At 33.7% G+C, this 22,648-nt stretch overlaps 1 protein-coding gene across 1 annotated transcript; it reads left to right on the forward strand.

Moving 5' to 3' along the window:
• The first annotated feature begins 9,313 nt into the window (after window positions 1-9,313).
• LOC133856620 (probable WRKY transcription factor 51) lies at window positions 9,314-13,891 on the forward strand. The gene is made up of 3 exons (XM_062291676.1): window positions 9,314-9,589; window positions 9,697-9,840; window positions 13,468-13,891. Exons 1-3 carry the CDS (start codon window positions 9,372-9,374, stop codon window positions 13,670-13,672), a joined length of 567 nt encoding a protein of 188 aa, XP_062147660.1. The 5' UTR covers window positions 9,314-9,371; the 3' UTR covers window positions 13,673-13,891.
• The last annotated feature ends 8,757 nt before the right edge of the window (window positions 13,892-22,648 follow it).

Consider the following 22,648-nt stretch of genomic DNA (forward strand, 5'->3'; position numbering starts at 1 on the left):
TTTTAAAATTTTCCCAGTAGCCTCACCATTTTAACTATTTATTATCACTATTCCATTTAAATAATATTTTTTCATATTTCTTTATTCTTTCTCGGTTTTATCTTTTTACAAAGAATTCTTCATGTCCTCGAAATAAAAACATTATCGTGTGAGAGAGATGGGAGATGGGAGAAGAAAGTGAGAGAAAAAAAAAAAAAAAAAAAAAAGTGTGCTGATCATGTGAGAGAGAAAGGTGAAACAAAATTGGTGAGTGAATTAGTGAGTGAATATTACTCATCAGAATCGGTGAGTAATTTCACTCATCAAAACTTTTTGGTTAAAATGGTGAGGTTGTTGGGAGTGATTTTTTAGTGTTTTCATCAAATTGGCTCACTAAAATAACTAAAAAGCTATTTTGATGAGGCTGCTAGTAATGCTCTTATTAACATGTTTAGCACTTCTATCCCCCCACCAAAAAGAAAAAAAAAAAAAAAATAGAAGGAAAAAAAAAAAGAGAAGGAAGAAGAAGAAGAAGAAAGTTTACTTCCATGGTGAATAATGTATGTGGATTAAATAAGGCTTGTAATTTTTTAAACGATATGAGAATTCAACGCAAATCGAATTAGCGGATTAGGATCGAAGGTTCTTACTCGTTTAATTAGTTGGGTCGAGTTAGAGTTTACTTATATAATCTTATACTTATACCTAAACACGATCCAAACCTGACAAATAAACACAAATTGCCACCCCTAAATTTAAGACCTTGCATGCTCTACCTATAGTGGCCATGGCCCTGCGAATTGTTGTTAAATTAAACTATGTTGAACACTATAAATTTATAAAAAAATAAAAAAATAAAAAAAAATTAAGTTTTTCTTTAATTTGTTTTGAAAGTAGCAATAATTAACATAAAAAAAAAAAATTACTTAAAACATATTACGTCCATGAGAAATGTTTTATTGTACACTCTCATTCCACTCCTATTTCACTCTTGTCTATGTAGACCAATAAAATTTAGAGTCCCACTACACTCTCTCTAGTATATCTTATATTATTGGTCCACGTAAATAAAGGTGGGATAAGAGTGGAATGAGAGTGTACAACTAAATATTTTTCTTACGTCCATCAACATGTCGATCGGTGTAATAAATGTGTATAAATTAAGAAGAAGAGAATAATCTATACAAATTCTGATTTATTATATATACAAATTAATTAACCATCTTAACTCACGTCAATATAATCGTGGTTCACGTACGTAATTGGTGGGACCAATTGATTCTGTCCTAAAGTTCTAGGAAGAAATAACTGTGCTTTGATTGCTATTCTTTGAAAATTTCTTCATTTTTCTAGACTCCCAAACAGAGAAAACCCATTGATGTGATTTAATCATTTAAGAGAGATGTCAGAAAAACTCGGGGTTGCATGTGAGGGTTAACATTAAATGTGGCTCTGTTAATGTCTCGCACATGTTCGGGTTGAAATTTTCAGCAAATTTTTATTTAAATGTTTAGTAATTCGAACAATTTAGTAATTAGTCTTTTTCAATCAAATTAATTAGAAACTTTAGTTGGAAAAGCAAGCAGCTAAATTAATTTCAAGATTTTTATTTTTTTAAAAAAAAATCTCTTTTATTTTTTTAATTTTTGTCAAGAAGTTGTAATTAAGAGATAATAACTAAACTAAAAATAGCTGAATAAGGGGTTAAACAAAAGAGAAGTGTTTGGTGTCATTTTCATACAAATCTCTTACACATTTCTTTTATAAATTCATTGTTGAATATGTAGAACTACACATGTGTTTTTATAGGTTTTGTTAAAGTATTGATTAAGTGATTAAATTTACATTTTCCTATCAGTTTTAACTTTTAGGATAAGTCGTGATTTAACATAGTATCAATACTAAAGGTCATGAGTTCAAACCTTAACTCTTTTTTTACCTACATTTCAATTAAATATTCAACATGTTGTGTTTTACTTATTAAAAGAGAGTTTGAACTCACACGTAAGGGGAGATTGATTAAATTTACCTCTTCCTATTAGCTTATTCTTTTAGAATTAGTGATGATTTAACAGATTCAATGATGAGGAGATGTGCAAGACAATGAAACCAGATGAGCCCAGAAATTTTATTTCAGTCTTTGTCATTGACCGGCAAGCTTCTCTCACCTTCTTGAAGCTCCATCAAAAAGTGATCTTATTTTCCATTATGATCTGGACAATTTGTGAGAGAACTCATATGAGATTTATTTGTTCAAATAGATTTTATAAAAATTAAGTCTTGACTTCTAAGACTATGACAAATCTAATAAAGAAGGAATCTAATTCTTTATTGGACTATAATATCGATCTATAGAAATTTACTCTTTAATGAACTCTAGCTCGACATGAAAAATATCAAATAATTATGATCATATCAAATGCATAAAGACCATCAATTATTGGACCCTTACAAACAAGCCTTTGGACCAATTTGAAAACAAGCAAGTTGGCTCATTCCGCCACCCTCTCACGTGACTAGCCCCCCAAAAGAAAAACACCTTTTTTGACTTCAATTTCTTCTTCTATTCTTTCACCAACAGTTTCACGTATGCATGTAAGGCCACATCGCTATTATGCCCCATCAAATTTGAAAGTTCTCAAGAAGGGAGTGGCATTGTGCCTATCAACAAAGAAAAGAACAAGAAAGAAAGGGGAAGAGTCTATTTTAATTAGGGCCCTTAGATTGGTGGGAAATTAAGGAAAAGAACTACAATGAGAGAGATGAAAGCTATATCAAAGCTGTAAAATGGTTAGGGAAAAATTCACATATCTTCCTTAAAATATCACTTAATTAATAATGTCCCTTTGAAACTACCAAAAAAAAAAAATTCTTAGTGTCCCCCAATAACAAAAATACCCTTAATAAAATAAAATAATATAAATTATATATATAAACTAAAACTAAAAATTAAAAAAAAAAATGAAAAACCTGGGGTTGGAAAAAAATATATATGGTCATGTTTGTCTTTTTGTAGCCACCTTGAGGGCATTGTCCCAATTAAAAGTTTGAAGAGACTTTTGTCAATTGATTGATATTTTGAAAGGAGTATGTGAACTTTTCCTAAAATGATAATAAGAACCATATATAAGCTACAAAGGCTAAATATAAATGGACAAATACCATTTCTCCTTGACTAAATGGTGAGAGCTAATTACACCATACTTGACTTAATGAACAAGTGATCATCAAGAGAAGTTAAGAAAATCAACAGAAGTGTAAATTTTCGTAACTACCTTGTGGTTTAGTCGGTCGCTGTCGGATCTAGTTCTGATTGCATTCTTATTTTTTATTTTTTATTTTAATTTCTCGCATCTATAGTCGAAAAGACTCTACCTCTTTTCCTCCATTTTGAATTATGTTTGCTTTTTTTTTTTTAATAAAAAAAAAAAAAGAAAAAAAAAAAAAAGAGAAGATAATTAGTATGTATAGCCATTACTGTCAAGTGAAATTTCCTTCCGGCTGGTTTTGTGGCTTTAATCTAATAAATAAATGTTGAACAGAGATAAGAAGTTGAATCTAGACGCGGAAGAAATTAAAGCCGTGTGATGAGTAGGTCAAGGTGGTCACGTTTCCTTGCACTTTCTCACGTGTCACTTCTCTCCCCATTCTAAAAGACTGGCGACGATGGACGGTCAATGAGTCTGCTCCCCAGGATTTCTTTGTTACTAGTGCTTCCTTTGACTGGAAATAGTATGGTGGTTTCCCTTTCTTCCTTCTCTCAAAATCCAAAAAAAAAAAAGAAAGAAAGAAGAAGACAGAAAGATAACGACAAAGCAAGTTTTAAACGTGGCTGATATTTTTTACATGAGATTAGGGAGTTTGAATTTTGTATAATTGGGTTTGAGTCAATCTCGGGTAAATTCGCTTAACCTATGAGTGATTCGGACCCACGTAAAAGGCTAAAAAGCTAAAATTTATACAAATTCATTTTTATATAAAATGAATTTTTTTTTTTATTTGCATTTTAATTCATATATAGGTTGAAGTGGATCAAACGGGTCGTATTTAGGTCAAACCAACACGACTTGTTTATGAAATGAGTTGTACACGCAGGTCGATCAGATCAATCCAACACTACATGTTTACTAAACAGGTTAGTTAATTTAAATGGGTCGTGTTAGGATCGAGCGAATTGACCCGTTTAACTAAATAATCATCAGTCAAGTTTAAATTGACCTATATCGAGTTAATAACCCGACACACCAACACAAATTGTCAGCCCTAATTTTAAGAAAAATATCAAGGTCTTTATATGTTAAATTTTTGTTTTATTTACACTAAAAACTATTTTTACTTTAATGTCACATCAAAACATTTTTTTCAACCAAAAAAAAAAAAAATCCATCAAAACATATTAACAAACAAACTCCTTAATTTTCTTTACAACACATCTAGGCATCAAAGTATCGACACGTAACAAATTAAATGACCCAAAATGAATTCAAACAGAATGATTATATGATATATAGTGTTCTTGTATGTGAATATGTTTTATGTTCTTTGGGTTTACATGCTTAATTCACACATAGATAAACAATTAATGAATTATCATGAATTTATTTATACCCTCAACTTAAATTGTGTGCCATAGATTGTTTATAATATATATATATATCAGAAACATTTGTTTGTAGCTTTTCACTAGGGCACTAAATGGGCCATGGGTGACGTCTACACAAAACAAACAAGGAAAAGAGGAAGCCAGTCTCACACGACACGCAAAGAAAGAGAGAGAGAGAGAGAGAGAGAGGGGGAGAGGGTATCTAAATGCCATGATTATTGTGTAATTCTCAAATTTGATATCACGAGCAAAGCACACAAATAATTTTTATTTTTTATTTTTTATTTCTTAAAGTTGGCACACATATAATTGGTGGTGGTTCTTGTTTTATATATACTAGGAATATTAGATCAGTATCCTTTCAAAAAAAAATTTTAAAATTTGAGACAATTTAGGCAGATAATTATAAAAGGGACAAAAATTTTTTATAAACCAATTTGTAAGAAATTTCATATAACCCACATGTAAAATTGGTATGTGTCCATTGACATGTGAGAAGTATATGTTATTTTAATAGCATGTGCTTCTCACGTGCTTTTTTAATAGCATTAATAAAATAAAATAAAAACATGTGCTTCTCACATGTTAAAATGACACATATCATTCTTATATGTGGGTTGTATGAAATTTATGTCATTGTAAGAGAGCACTTATAGAACTCACCTGACCTGATAAGTAGTTGGGCAGCCCAAATTTTATTTGGTTAGGTGCACCCCATAAATGCTCTCTCACAATCACCTGCTCGAATTCTCTCAAATTCGAACAAAAAATTTGAGGGGATCCTTATCCAGGAATATTGCTCTTTATATTATTTTTGTACACATTAAGTGTTTTAAGTGCCTTTTTATTTTTATTTTAGTAACTAATAGGAAAAATCACTTAAAATACATTACACCTCGCATCAATAGGCATAAAATGAATATAAAAAATAAGTGTGAAATGTAACATTACTATATATATAAAGTGATTTTTATACGGGTGAACCCCACTTAATCAGGTTCTAAGATAATCAAGCCATCAAAGAAAACTAAATCAAATCACTTTCAAGATCTTCTCCACATAAAAACCATACACCCATATAGCTATTAATGCGATATACATGGTAAATTACGACCAATAAGAAAAATCATGCCTAATTAACATCAATGCTACCATATAGGACATGGAGCCTCTCCTATAAAAAGGGTTACACACCCCCACATAAAGAAGATATATCTTTTCCTTAAACTCTTTGTTTAGTTTTCTCTCTCCAAAAAAAGGATTGACTTAATTAGCATCAGAGGTTACCCCGCCGGTTCTACGGCCAACGTCACCCCAATAGTTTTCTCTGTTTTACAAGAGCAAGAGGCTTTGTCACCGGTCAGACCATCCAAAAATTTGTATCAACCGTCTCATTGTTAAAATGTTTAACTACCAACAAGCTGCGACTATAGCTATAGTAAGAGGTTAGAAACTTCCTAATACTAGACTGACAAAAGAGGACACAAATTTTGTAAAAAATTCAAACAAATTAGTTATTAAAAGTGAAATATGTCATTTAAATTATTTAAAAAGCATATAAGAAGCATATACAATTAAAAAAATATGTATTTTTCATATGCAAAGAACACACGTAACAATTAGAAGTTAAATGGAAAAAGAATTTACTTACTTCTTTATAGAAACAATCCCATTTATCGGTTAAAGGGATAGTCGGTCATGCTAATCGTCTTTTGCTTCTTCTTTTATGACATTTTAACGCTTTATTTGGTTGTTAGAATCTGAGGAATTAATCAAAAGAAGCAAAAGTAATCTTATGATTAATTAAGTTGTTTTATGTATTCAAGGTGTTACTTTAAGGGAGCCAAATCAAGTAAAGGTTTATGCTTTAATTCCCTCACAAGTAATTACAAAATATATATATATATATAATTTCTATATTCATCCAATGAACTAATTCTAACTTTTCAGAAATTAAAAGGATAGTAAAGCCATTGATTCTATCCTTGGATACCTATAGATATACGGATGCAAGTTCCTTTAGTCTCCAAATCCTTTAATGCAAAAGGGATCTTTGAATTTTTGTATTTATAAGTCATATGTAAGTTAGTCAAACTAAGGCCCCCCCTTTTTTTGAAAGATGATCTTAGCTGAAAATCAACATATATTTCTTATATTTTCATATAATATAGGAAGTTACGAGAAAAATAAAAAGACGACAAAAATGAGTTGCAAGGAAGAGAACATGTGAGAAAAAACTGTCTTCAGGGTTAAGATTGAGGAACAACACAAATATTTGCCAATATTACTTGCAATTTGAGCAGGCAATTGTGATCGAGCCCTTGTAAGGCCCACCTATCTAGGCAAATGTGCGGGCAGTTCGAGACTTGCTCAGATAGGTAGCTAGGACCCATAAAGGGTCCTCTCACAATAGTCCTCCCAGAAGCATAGGAAAGCAATGAAAAATAATTTACGCAGATTAGTCTTGTTTAGTTTATTTTCCTTACTCAACGAAAAACATTTTCAGGTTATTCCTAAATAAATAAATAATAATTAAAATAAATAAATAAATACTTAACGCTGAAACAAGCTGGCCTAAATAAATTGTGCATATAAGAGGATTTTTGGAAACCGATATAGTTTGCATAAAACTTTGACTTGAACATAGAAGTCGTACTTTAGCCGTTAGTTAGACGTATAAATCTCACTTAATTACGAACATTCAATGCTTTTATACCTAATAAGAGGGGAGTCATTCAAGTATAGTAAATTAAGTGGTCAAATCACTAATGTAACCATCATTCTATATATATATATATATATATATATATATATATATATATCAGTAATTTCTTTTTTTTGGAAGAATATTCTATAAGTAATTTAAATAATTAACCTGATGCAACAACAAAGAATATTATAAGATTGCGAGATTATGATATAATTTAAATATTTTCCACAATGCTGATGTTTGTGTAAGTCCTCGAGCACAAGATTTGATAGGCTCCACTGACTTAATTAATTATGGATTAGATTTACTTAAAAAGTGCCACAAACGAAATACTATATATAATCATAAGGCAATTGTTAATGTAAGAGCTGGTCCATCATGAGGGCTACTTCTTCGATCTACCTTGTTATGGGCTATATTATGGCCGATAAATTTTGACACGACCTATAAATTCGATACGAAACTAACACAAAATTAATGAATGAAAGTTTAACATAATAGAATTCGAGTTAAACCGGATTGACCCAATTAGATACGATTAATAAATTGGTTAATTTTGGGTCAACTTGCTTAGTCCACCGATGACATGCATAACCCGTATAAAATATTTTTTAAAAAAATTACCATTAAAAAATTTAAACCCTAAAAGTATTAAGGAAAATAAAGCCCTCAATTTCAACTCCCATGCCTAGTTCAATCGCTCATATCTCTCTGTTTCTTCATCATGAACGGTGAACTGAAGCCCACACGAACTGTTCGAAACCTCCATCTTCCAAGTTCGAAACCTCCTTCTCTAGAAGGCTTTTTTTTTAAAAAAATTTATCAGTAATTTCTTGCACTACATATATATGATATTCTCATAAGAACTTTAGACATGAAGTTCATGAATGTATATGGTTTGAGAGTCACGAACTTCAGGCAGTTCTATATATGCATGAACATCTTCAAGTTTAGTGATGAAGAATTGAAATAAAAAAATAAAAAAATAAAATTGTGAACATGCAATTAATTTGTTTTGTCATAAAAAAAATTCCTATTATATAGTATAGGTAGATGATGGCTTGATCAGTAATTCATTTTCATGCTCAATAATTGAAAATTATCACGACAACATTGCTGTATAAAATGACATTTTCATTAATCTTAATAATTGAGAATTTTGCTTATTAAACGGGTTATGCCAGTCATTTTGTATCACCCTCTTATCTAAATGAGTTATGTCAAAGTTGAAGGGTCTAAACCGCTTAATTAAATGGGTCGAATTCGAGTTGATTCATATGATTATATACACATTACTCGACACACAATCCGGATCTAAGATGGGAACACGAATTGTAACCTCTAAAGCTTATATGCCACATGTTAAAGAAACTTAATTCGGATATTAAGGGCAAGATAAAACCCTATGAGCATCTTTTCATATATCAACAAAATAAATAAATAAATTTACTTGAGTTATTACAATATTTACTATAATCTCCCTATAAATTACCGTAACGATTCATAATCAGTGAAATGATTAAAAGTATATAATTAACAAATTAATCACCAGCTAATTCAATTGATAAATCAAATTATTTACTTAATTATTTTATCAATCATAAACTATCACGTCAAAAAAAAAAAAAAAAAAAAAAAAATCATTAATTTTTTTTTAAAAAAGTTATAATTAGATAGTTCTGTATTTAATTTGTGGTCAGGTACTGTGTGACAGGCTGTTTCATCATATCTTTTCTTATCTACAAAATATAATTAGTGGAGACAGAGGATCAGCACTTTCCCCCCCACCACCAAAAGAGTATAGGGCTTCGCCTGTCAAAAACAAGAAACAAGTATTATTATATTATTTGTGGTCCGATACCCTTACGTCACAACGCTGACATCACATTCGGAAGCGATGTGACACGTGGCTCCTATGGGAAAGAACCTTCAGTGTAGTGTCCACGAAAGTGTCTAGGAAGGTGACATATATATATAATTGTTGATATTTATATTTATATATATATATGGGCAATACTATAATAATATTCCGCAAATCTCCTCGCTCTTTGCACTCCCACCATTTCCACACCCAGCTCCATGGCAATGGACTACCCTGAAAACCCTAATCTGATGAACCCTAATTGCATGCACTTCGCCGACGGCGATCCTTTCTCGTTGGACTTTGAACTCTCCGAGTATCTGATGCTCGACGGCGGTGTCGACCACGATTCTACATCGCAAAGCTTGGCGTCATCGGAGAAGGCTTGTAATATGGGTGGATCCAGCACTGGTGCAACATCAAGAAATAATAACATGCAAGTGATCATATCCATACGATTTCTTTTTTTTTCTTTGAATTATATATATATGATTGTAAAATAAAATATATATTTTCTTTTTTTTTTTGTTTTGATTTTTGTAGATGCAAAAGTGGGGTGAGGAAAAATAAGGTGGATATTGGTCATAGGGTTGCATTTAGGACCAAGTCGCAGCTGGAGATCATGGATGATGGTTTCAAGTGGAGGAAGTACGGAAAGAAGGCTGTCAAGAACAGCCCCAACCCGAGGTAATTAAATGCTATCTTTAAACTTCTTTTTTTGGTCAACTTAAGCAGAATTAATTAATTGGGTGAAGATCGGTTAATGCGCATGATCTTTATTTATATAAATCGTATAATTAATTTCTAATTAAACAAAATGGTACGGTGGGTATAAAAGATAGCTTCCACCGGTGATAGAGACCACCTTAATTATGTATGAAATCGATGTTTTTGCATTCACACCATAAACGGAGGCTGAAAAGCCATGCTTAGCGTTAGACAAGTAATAGATTGAGCTTTAGAAAGCCATCTTTGAATTTTCCATGCGTTGATGATCAATGGGCCAGTATTCCGCTCAACTTAATTGATATATATTATAGGTTTTTGGTTTATTAATTATTTGTTAATAAGTACTAAAGAATTAATAGATCTGAGAAATGAAAAAATCCATTAATTCTTGGATTATTCTGTTAATTAAATATTTTTGTTACCACAACTTGTTTCATATTCTACTACTTTTGGTTGCCATTATGAACTCAGACAAACACTCGATCACTTCTTCTTCTTCTTCTTGAACTGAGCAAATTAAAATAAGGAAATATACTTTTGGTCGTCTCTCTATGTTATCTGCGTTTGTTTGTGTGAAAGAAATTAACAGTGAGAAAGTGGCAAGCCCGCAACTCTGAATTTATTTAACGGTAACAATTTGTGGCTATTCATGAAGTTGTTAAGCGAAACTAGTACAAATTAACGACTAATATTATTTAGTTTATTCTTGTACGACGGCTAGACAATTAGAATTACGTGAAGGTTAATTTTTATTCTCTAATTATCGTTACAATTATATAACAGTGTCGTATATTAATCTACTAATTAAACTTCTAGCGTTTCTCGGTACAAATATGATGATGAGCAGCGGCCGGCCAATTTAATGGTGAGTAATATTCAAGATGAAGGTGTCCTAACTTCTTAATCATTTCCTTAATTAGTGTTAGCAAGGGCCTAAGTTAATTAGTTGAATGAGAAATCTTTATGAGTGCGCTAATTTGGCGGCCGATCGACCCAAAAGAAATATCTTGGAGTAGTGATATTTGTATGCTTTTTGTGTAAAAGTAATCTTGTAACGAAAGAATTGTTAATCATATATATTAATTATCACCCAACAGCTCTGCTTCAGACACTAAAAGCGAAGGTAAAGCTACTAAAGCGGGTGCATGATCATGATATATCACATCACACTAAGAACACATGAGATGTGTGTAAATTAGAGCCAATGGAATTTCCACATCCATCCAAAGGAGAATCTGAGGCCATTAATTTAACTTAGTTGCAGGCAAATCTATACTACATATTTATATACGTCATCACCAGACACACTTGCTTGGCTCATTAGATATTATATATATATATATATATATATATATATATATATATATATATATATATATATATATATATATGTCTCTTTTCCCTATTGATTGGACTATGTATGTACACACTTAGATTGGACCACATTTGATATCAACCACTTGTGTACCAATGCCCGACATTAAGGGGTATGATTAGGCCCGGTGATAATCTGTTTTTGCGTGTCATGTTTAGATTGTGTCGTGACATATATATATATGTATAAGTTTATATAAATCAACCTTAACTCGTTCTTCATTTAATTAAACGGGTAACTGTAGCCCTTTAATTTTGTATTGAATTCGTATCGTGTTAAAAAAATTTATATTTTCGTATATAAACCCCCGGCACTTATAGAATTGTATACACTTATAGCCATATATATACATATATACATACATCACACTAGCTAGTTTGCTTACTATTTTTACAAAGCATAGTCATGAACTTCAAAACAGAACTGAAATAGAAAACAGAAAATGAAATGCTTTGAAAGTGTGTTACTGAGTCTCTTTCTTTTAGAAATTATTTGTCACCACCAATTTTGACGAATTGGTATATATTGGATTACAACAAAAAATTTTCTAAGATACAATGGAAACTCAAAAATTCTCTGTAGTTTGGTTGCGTTTTGCACAAAATGAAACCAAATCAAAACTCTCAGAATTTCTATTCTAGCAAGAGAGAGAGAATCTACACACAAGTGCATACACCCGAACATTGTTTAATTATTTTAAAGCAATAGCTTGACGGGACTCTATTCTTCCAAAATTCTTTAAAACCTTCGATTTAAAGCATTACCAAACCACAAAGTAGATATATTATATATATATACATACTAATTTTGAAAATTGTTTTCTTAACAAGTTATGCAGGTGTGCTATTGCTTTGTTGATTCCAAACATTCTTTTTAACCAACCAAACAAAGAATATAATACAACCCCTCAGCAGAAAATTCAGAAATCCTGCTAGAACACGAGATGCCAACAAATGAAAGCACCTCACAAGACGAGGTCCAATGCAGACCTCAAAATTAGAACATGCAATCAGCCTAGCTAGCAAACAAAACAAACAACAGCTAGCGAGATATACAAATTAAATGACAAAAAAACGTACTTTTTCTGCTGGTGATTCCATGCACACATTCATAGGGATCGATGGTGAGATGTCGTATCAAATCATAGTCTGTACGTACAATATATAGCTTATCTAAATTAGAAGAGATTTAAAATAAAATATTTTTTATTATTTGATTAGAGTGTGTGAGATATTCTCTTTATGATTTTCTCTAGTTTTAGGTACGTTTGAGCTATTTTAATTTCCCCGATTAATTAACGATATCAATAAATCATGCCTGCACAAATATTTGCATACATATATATGGCTTGGAATGAAGTTATTATGAACAAATTCATAGAAATTATTGTTATAGTGTGCTTATAGAGATGCTCAAAGTGGAGTGTTCTTAATTATATATATATATATATGCTGCAATTCAATTAGAATTACCCACTTTCCGTGTTAGAGCATGCCTCCTGAAAGGGTAGTTCATGATATATTGGGCTTCTCAATTATTGGTGGATCAATACTACATACATAGATATCTAATTATAAGAGTATCTCCAGGAGAATAGACAAATGGTTTATAATTGTCAAATTTAACTATTATGAGCAATTTTTCATATTCAAGAATAGTAAATAGGCTATATATTCTGCCTATTCACTATTCACATAAGAGTTTTTTTATTATTCTCTCTCTCTCTCTCCTACACAAAAATAATATTTAAAGAAAATATAGATTATATAATAGAGAATCTGTTGAAATGTGTATAGAAAAAATGAATAGTTAAAATAAAAATTTGTACTTTTTCAATAACTATTTTGGTTATTCCTGTTGGAGATGATGCTGAAACAAATCCTTATGGCAAGCAGTATGAGTAAACCCTTTTTATTTATGGGTTTTAATATTAACTTGATCGCCTATTTTGTTTCTAATACGAGAAATTACACGTGCACTCTCGACTCCACTTTTGTTGACGTAGCAGTAAAAACCATCATTGAATCCAAAATTAAATAGTGATTTTCAAGCGCATGTAGCATTTTTCTCCTAATATTGATATTGCTTTGAGATTTTTATCATTTTATGATGTTTTTTTTTTTTTTTTTTTTGTAATATATATATATATATATATATATATATATATATAAAGAATTGTGGTTAAGATTTACCTTTTATATACATAATAGGAATTACTATAAATGTTCAAGCGGAGGATGTAACGTGAAGAAGAGGGTGGAGAGGGACAGTGCCGACCCAAGCTACGTGCTAACCACATACGAGGGAGTGCACAACCATGAAAGCCCTTGCGTTGTCTATTATAACCAGACACCTCTTATGGTTCCCACCGGTTGGACTCTGCAAGCTTCCGCCCTCTCTCCTTCTTCTTTATGAGCTAGCTAGCATACCTTTTTCTTCTCGGATTTGGCTTCCGTTCAGTAATAAAACTACAGCACATGTGCCGTAAGTTTTTGAATGGTCGAGATTTAATTTTACTGTTTCTCTTTTTCTCATCGAAGAAAATTGAAATCAAATATGTTCCATTGGAAAGATGACTAGGGCACAATATTATTTAGGGCACCTAATTAATATAATTAAGCCAAATCGATCTTATCCTGAGTTGTTATTCTAGTTAATATGTGTTGCACTAAAAAACAAAGTGATCGACACTGAAAATGACATTTTCTGTATATAATTCACGTGGAAACACAAGTGGGTTGGGGCTGCAAAAACGACTCTTAATTAATTCATTAATTGGAAGTTGGAACTGCGATTGAGTTGGCATTACCTGCATCAGACTATCTCAACTTTGTACACGCATGCATCAGTACTCTGCTTTATGGGTTTTTATATTCCTATATATATATAATAAAAAAATTTGCACGACAAAAAAAGTATATCTAATGCTATTTAGTAAATTGTTATATAATTGGGATAATGTGGCAGTAAAAATTAACATTTATTTTTTATTTTTTCGTAGTTTATCATACGAGTGATATACAACTTGCTAATTACAATGGGATTTGATAAAATGTCGCAACTAAAAGGAAAATGAATCAACACTTGAAAAAGAGAAATTTCATCTCGAACAAGAGTATTTCACTAAGGCAAATGGTTTAGAAAATTTAGGGGAAACTTTACTTAATCTCCTTGAACTTTCATCATATTTGCAATTACCTACTTAAACTTAAAAAAACTCTTAATTTATTGTATCTATTTTTCAATTTTTTATTTTTTTAAATTTCATCACTCCGTTAGGATTTTCCTTTAAATCTAATGGAGGGGTGCCAAAATTCTCAAAATACCCTTCTTTATTTTAGGAAAAAAAAAAAAATGCAAGGGATATAGGTGTTAATGAGGATTTAACGGAATTTGCAAAAATAACCACACCCGAATCATTGAAATTATATTACTTTTTAAAGAAAAAAAGAAAAAAGAAAAGTAGAGGTATTAACCCTATTTTTTATTATTCTTTTGTTTTAAAAAATAAATTACATAAGCTCACCCTTTAAAAAAGATAGGAAAAAATATAAAAAGCCTTTTAAACTAACAACCGTTTTTAAAATAACATCATAGAGTGATAAGTGTGCTAAATTGATAATCAAATTATCAAGGTGTGTCAAAAATGCTACATTTTTTATTATATTCTTATAATATCTTTATTCTCTTAAAAACTAAAATGAAAAACTAAACTAAACTATTTTTTTTTTAAAAAAAAAAAAAAACAACAAATATATATATATATATATATGCAAAATCAGTCCATATAGTTGGCATAAATTACAAATTATTCCTTGCAGCAAAAAAAATAATAAAAATAAAAATAAAAATAAAATAAATCAGAGGTCATTGGAGTAGGCCAAAATAGCAATTTTGTCTCTACAATCAAATTCTGTCAAAACATTTAATGTATTCCGTTAGTATGTCATGCCAATACCAATAGAATGTTGACACGTGTCGCTTTTAATAAAAAAGAATATATAAACTTAAAAAAAATAAAAATAAAAAAATAAAAGAGGAGGGGAGGAAACTAGGAGGTTTCTGCCTTGGAGGAGGCGGCGGCCTTTATCAATTTTTTTTTCTTTTTTCTTTTTTTGTTTTCAAATATAGTTTGGTTTAGATTTTTTTTTTTTTTTAATTAATTTTTTTAGAGAATAAAGATATTATAAAATATAATTAAAAAGTTGCATTTTTTTTGGCACATCTTAGTGTTTGATGTATCATTTTAATAAAGTTGTCACTTTATGATATTACTTTAAAAACGGTTGTCAGTTCTGAGACATTTTTTATATATATTTTTTTTAAAGAAAATAAGTAAAAGTACAATGGGTTTTTTTTTTTTTTTTTTTTTTTTAGATAAAAATTTAATGAGGCGCATTTAATGCGATTGCCCTTGAGGTTGGTTAATGGTCCGTTTGGGTGTTGAATACGAATACTATTCGAATATATTGCGCGAATTACGAGGTTTGACTTTGTGAGATAAAATTTGAAAAAATTTGAAAAAGTTAAATAAAATATGATTTATTTTTAAAAAAAGTTGAATATTATTCAACTTTATTCAACTTTTTATACGAAACAAACACACCATAAATGTTCCCTATCCCTTTCCTATCCACGTATTTGGGACAACGGTAATTTAACAATAGCCGACATAGTTCAGTTCCCTACTTCTCTTGTTTCTTTTTTCTTTTTTTCTTTTTTACGCAAAAGAAAGAATAAGTAAAGATCTATACAAACGCATTATTAGCATAATCCAGAGTTTCATAGTAAACTCCAAATTACTGGTTGCTGTAAACAAACCCAAGAGGAAGCTTAGAGAGAGAGAGAGTGAGACCTTTCCACGAATCACGATCGACGGGTTCGAAGCGCGCGTGGACGAGCTAGGGGTGGTGGCATGGACTGAGGACGGGTCTGGTCGATGTGGGTCTGACTATTTCCACGCATCGATCTTATGCTGCACATAGACCTTCAATTCTGTGGCTGGTCCGATCCCTTGAGAAATTAAAGCAACCAAAAACACCTCCACCCTTAGCTTTTGTGAATGCGACAACCAGAAGTCTATGTACAAGAAGTCATTATTCTCATTCCAGCAACCAAAGAAGAATATAACCGGAGCAGTTCCACCAGATTCACTTTTTGTCACTCTTTCTTCCACAAATCCGCGAAAAGGTGTGCAACCGGTTCCGGGTCCAGTAAGAATGAGCGGAAGCGATCGATGGTGGTGGGGGATAAAGGGTACCTTTCTGAAACCATGCCGGAACATGGTGGCGGAGGTGGAGTTTGCCGTCGAAGGAGATGTTGGTGTCGGTTTTGATGGCGGCCAAATATGGGCCAGAGTTGCGGTGGGGACGGTTGTACACTTGTACTGGGGAGTAGTAGAACTGGTGGTAGTCGGCGGGACTCGTTGAAGCTCAGAGTCAAGCTGAGGGCATTTCCGTCTTATTTGGCCAAAAAAAAGGCACTTGACGCGGTTTCCGTCAGCTGAGATGGAAAATGCTGAAGGAATTGCCAAATTGAAAATTTTTGCAATTTCGTTGCGTCAATTGTAATTTTTTTTTCACTTTGGAACATAAATTGGGATTTTAGTAAAACTTAATGGGGTAAAGTATAATTTTCCCTTTAATTTCAGTTAAACACAAACAAATTATTAATCTTATAGGTTGTCTTATCATAATTACATCCGAAATTTTATAATAATTTGCTCTTCTTGATCACTAGGATTTTTTATATTAGGAATTTTATTTTATTTTTTTTTTAAAAAAATCCAACTATATTCCCTTATTTGATGTGTTTATCCCAGTAGTTCTTTTGATATTAAATAAAAAATAAAAATAAAAAGTGATTTAAAAAAAGTAGATTTTTTTTTTTTTTAAGAGGTCTTGTAATATCATTAAAATGCTGACAATGAACGATTAAAAATTACAACACCCAATAGACAAGTCGGATAAGACTCAAACCACACTCTAGTTTGCTCAGAAGAGATAGCAAACTTTGCAAGAGAGTATGCAATCATATTGCTTTCTCGCCTAACATGAGTAATATTCCAAAAATGGAAACCTCTAAACAATCTTCTAGCATCCATAATTAAATTACCATATTTACCAAATTCATCGTCCATACGTCCCAAGGCAGTAGTGATCTCAAGTGCATCTCCCTCCAGAAAAACCGATTGTAAATCCAGAAACCTACCAAACTCAAGTGCTTGACGTGCCCCATAAGCTTCCGCAATTGCTGAATCAAAAACATGGTATTGAACTGAGCACATAGACGCCACTACTTGACCTTCTGAATCTTGAGCTATTACCCTCACTCCCATCAAATGCTTTCCACGGTCTAAAGCTGAATCCCAATTGAATTTAATAACTCCCAAAGGCAGATGTATCCACTGGGCAGGAGATGAGATAGGATGTGAAATTGGGATTGAAGGGGAATTAAACTTTCGAAAATCATCAAGACATTCTTTCGCACATTTCACCGAACAGCTGGGGGGTACTAGCTCACCTTCAAAACCTTCCTATTCCGTTGAACCAGACTCTCTGAGCCACCATTACTAGCAACTCAAGTTCCTCCTTTATCAACCTGGAACTCAAAAACCCAAATAATGCTAGAAAACCCTCATCCCTTACACTACATTTTTGTACCTGAGCAGGACATTCAATCCAAATTGCATGTGCAGTTGTGCAATTCCAGATAGCGTGAACTATTGTTTCAGCCTCCAATCCACACATTGGACAAAAAGGATCCTCAACTACACGACGCCGACAAAGATTAACCTTAGTTGGCAGTATCTTGTTGCAAGCTCTCCATAGAAAAAGAATGGTCATCCGTGGGATTTGAAGCTGTCAAAGGGAATTCCACAAAGGTGAATGGATGCCCGAATCTGAACTGCTACCAATGAGACTTTCTCGACGCTCAATCTCCATGTGGTAAGCACTTCTGACCGCAAATTGCCTATTAATAGTACCTCCCCAAAACAACCTATCATGCATGGTTCTTGGACTGATAGCAATATTGCATATTTGTTCAACAATATCAAGTGGAAATAGTTGCTCAATGAGAGGTATGTTCCACCAATTACTATCCATGTTAATCAATTCACTTACTATTGCTGTTGGTCGTATCTCCTGTGAATGAACCTGAATTTCACGTGAATGGAGAGTAGGAATCCACTTATCCCCCAAAATCTTGATGTTTGAACCATCTCAAATTCTGCATAAAAGCCCCTCCTTAAGCAAAGGTTTAGAACCCCACATACTTCTTCATGCATAAGAAGGTCTAGTACCCAAATTAGAACTCAAAAAATCCCCCTTCCGAAAAGTACTATTCCTTAAAAACTCTGGCCGCCAAAGTTGTTGGAAACTTAGTTAGTCTCCAATGCAACCTTGTTTTGCAAGAAGAGCCGTATTAAAACTTTCCAAGTCTCGATACCCCAAACCACCAACCGATTTCTTCCTTCCTAATCCACTCCAAGACATCCAAGGAATCTTAGAATGATTATCCTTAAAATCCCACCAAAATTTTCCCATCATTGAGTTTATCTCTCGGCAAAGAGTCTTTGGAAGCCGAAAGACACTCATAGTATAATTAGAATGATTATCCTTAAAACCCACCAAAATTTCCCCATCATTGAGTTTATCTCTAGGCAAAGAGTCTTTGGAAGCCGAAAGACACTCAATAGTATAAGTTGGTATTGCCTGAATGACAGATTTGAGAAGAATTTCCTTCTCGGCATGAGAAATAAATTTCTTATTCCATCCATTAATTCGATTCCATATACGACCCTTAATACCATTAAAAGTTGAAACTCGGGATCTCCCTATTAGAGTAGGGAGACCTAGATACTTTTCATTATGAGAGGTAGAACTAACACCCGTACCTTGTACAAGAATTGCTCTGTCTTGTGGATAGGTATTTCGACTCTAAAAAAGTGTTGTCTTTTCGCGGTTCAGCTGCTGTCCCAATGCTACTTCATAAGTACCAAGTAACATGTGAATATGTTCCCATTCTCGTATATTAGCACGGCAAAAATGTAAGCTGTCATCCACAAATAGTAGATGGTTTATCCGAATCCCACCTCTAACAATTTGGAATTCCCGTAATAGCTCCTTCCCTTGCTGAATTCTGCAACATTGAGCTCATTGTCTCCGCACATATTATAAAAAAATAAGGTGAGAGGGGATCACCTTAACGAATACCACGGGTAGGAACTATGTGGCCATGCAGTTGTCCATTGATGAGAATAGAATAGGTTACAGTTCTAACACAAGACATCATAAGATCAACCCATCGGTTTGCAAAACCAAACTTTCTCATCATTGCCTCCAAGAAATCCCACTCAAGCCTATCATAGGCCTTACTCATATCAAGTTTCATCGTCATAAATCCCTCACGTCCCTTCAGCCGAGTATCCATAGTGTGCAATGTTTCAAACACCACCAAAATATTATCCGTGATTAATCTACCCGGTATGAAGACACTTTGTTCTTGAGAGATAATGGAAGGCAACACAGGTTTCAGCCAGTTAGCAATAGCCTTTGAAATGATCTTATATATCACGTTACAAAGACTAATTGGCCGAAATTCAGTCACTCGGGATGGGGCAGCCACCTTAGGTACTAAACAAATATTAGTTGAATTGGGGCCATCATCAAAAGAGCCCCCATTAAGCACATAAAGAGCAGCCCTTGACACCTCCTTCCCTACTACTTCCCAAAATTTTTGGTAAAATCCCGCTGAAAAACCATCCGATCCCGGTGATTTGAGAGGATGCATTTGGAAAAGAGCACACCGGACCTCATCCTCAGTAAAAGTCCGTAATAGTCTTTGGTTCATAGAATTAGAAACCCTACACTCTATAGAATTCATGCAGCCCTCAATACCAACTGGATTAGAAGAAGAAAATAACATTTTGCAATAGTCAAGGAATAACTTACCAATATCCTCTTTCTTCCTCTACACCCGACCATTTTCATCAGTAATCCTACGAATGGTATTGATCTTTCTTCGATGATTAGCCCAAGAATGGAAGAACTGAGTGTTACGGTCCCCATTTTGGTACAAGAGCTACTGTTTTTTCTTTTTAAGAATTTCTCCGACTCTACCAAACTTCTTCTTACTCCATCTTGAAAACTAAGTTTGACAAGATGAAAGTCTTCGTTGAACACCCCTGACTGGAGCCTCATTCCCAATCTCATCCTCCCATCCAGATTGCAAAACCCGTTGATAATCTTCATCCCTAGTCCAAGCCAACTCAAACTTGAAACCCCTACGATAGGTCTACTGATCCTCTTGAAATTCATTAAAATGAACTAAAATAGGATTGTGATCTAAAGAAGATGTAGCTAAAACATTAACTGTGACATAAGAAAAGAGAGAGCACCATTCCCGGTTTGCTAGAGCCCTATCCAACTGCTCCTGTGTAAACATGTGAATATGTTCCCATTCTCGTAGATTACCACATAAAACAAGGACCAACATAACCCAAGTCACCTAAACCACATCTATCCAGAGCTTGCCAAAACCCATCCATTTGAGATTCCCGACGAAGGGCTGCCCCACGTACATTTTTTATTTTTCTCCAAAATCTCATTAAAATCCCCAGCACATAGCCAAGGAGTAGGCTGGAAAATGCGAAGATGTTGAAGCAAAACCCATGATGCATCTTTTCGTGCACTATCAGGTTGACCATAAAAACCCGTGAACTTCCATTACTCATTCCCATCCGAGTCTTTCACCACGGTATTAATATGAGACCGTGAGTAGTTATAGATTTCCAATAGAGTTGAATTCGACCATAATAATGCTAATCCCCCACTACTACCCACGGGATCAACAACAAATAAACTTTCGAAGCCAAGACAACTTCGAATACACTCCAAAGAATTTTTAGAACACAGTGTCTCCATAAGAAACACAATGCTTGGCCTCTTTTCCTTCACCAATTAGTGAAGGTCCCGAATTCGCCGAGGGTTGCCAAGCCCTTGACAGTTCCAACTCAAGAGATTCATTGCGGCGGGCGGGGTTGCTCCACAGCTTCCGCCATTGCCAATTGAGTAGACACCACTTCCTGCCGTCCCTTCTTATTACCCGAACCACACACCTCCACATCTATCGCAATAGAAGATGAAAGTTTTCGCTTACCCTTAACTCCCGAAGCTGTTACGACAGCTGAAGAAGCTCTTTTCTTCCTTTTCCAAGTTTGAGTAGTACTAGTAAGTACCTTATCCTGAACATCCACAGTTGGAGCAGTCGTAGGAGGTATAGATGATTTCTGCAAGGGAGCATGAACAGTTGGCACCTCCATAATAGACTGAACAGAATTGGAAAGAGACACCTGGACAGGAGGTCCTTTCCAGAAAAAGACACATCACCCTTATGACGAGACACTTCCTCCCTGCATGTAAACACACTAATGGGATGATTGTCACATTGCCCAGCTGGCACCGAAATATGCTCATTTAAAATAGGTGTTTCATGATAATCCTCATGGATATAACAATCCATCAATGTGTCAGTTAGAGGGGAAGACTCCCCCACTAAACAACACTCCTTCTCTTTATCATCCACTACTGTGTTCCAGAGAATATCTCCCCCCACTAGATTCTGCGATTGAGTGGATATAGCCGATATAACAGTACCTACAGGTGCCTGATTTCTTGGAGTAAAAACAGGCGCCACATCAGGTCGTCGAAAAGTTTGAAAGCCATCCTTTCCGGAGAAACCACCATCGCCAGCAACTGATGTACTAGACTCCTCCCTCCCTGCAGCTAGCCCTTTTGATCCACTCATCGGGAAACGACTTATTTGATAGAGGAGATCATCCGCAAGTAACCAAACCCCCCATGGTTTGACAGGCACTTCTCCATTCATCCGGAAGCCACCATTACCCATGCACTTATTTTGCCCGTGAAAAATCCTCTCACAAGTATAACAAAACTGTAGAAGTTTTTCATACTTAAAGGATATCCAAATTGATTTACCATTGATGTTGAGAGACTGACCTCGCTCGAGGGGTTTTGTGAGATCAATAAAAGATCCAAATCCGTAAGCACCTTCCCCATCCAATTCCATCACCCGCAACATCTACCTCATCAACCCTCCCTATTGTACCCCCAATCCAGAGCCCCACCTCCTTATTCATTCACGTAAGTGGCATGTCATGCACCTGGACCCAAAATAAGGCCTTTGTAAAATCCATCTGTAATGGAAGAGTAGAATCCTCCACCTCCTTCAAGACCAAAACACACCGGTCAAAAGCCATGGTCTACCATCCTTCACTCGTCTTTTATCCGACTCAGTAGCAAATTCTACGAGCCACATATTCTTATAAATTTCTTTGAACGTAACCGACTCCAACGTCCTCCATAGCCT

This window comes from Alnus glutinosa, chromosome 14, assembly GCF_958979055.1.
Source record: "Alnus glutinosa chromosome 14, dhAlnGlut1.1, whole genome shotgun sequence".
Taxonomy (NCBI): Eukaryota; Viridiplantae; Streptophyta; class Magnoliopsida; order Fagales; family Betulaceae; genus Alnus; species Alnus glutinosa.

Coding starts and splice junctions, on each gene's coding strand:
- LOC133856620 (XM_062291676.1), top strand. CDS start 9,372: ATGGCAATGGACTACCCTGAAAACCCTAATCTGATGAACCCTAATTGC. Junction 9,590..9,696: donor ACATCAAGAAATAATAACAT/GCAAGTGATCAT, acceptor TGATTTTTGTAG/ATGCAAAAGTGGGGTGAGGA. Junction 9,841..13,467: donor AAGAACAGCCCCAACCCGAG/GTAATTAAATGC, acceptor TATACATAATAG/GAATTACTATAAATGTTCAA.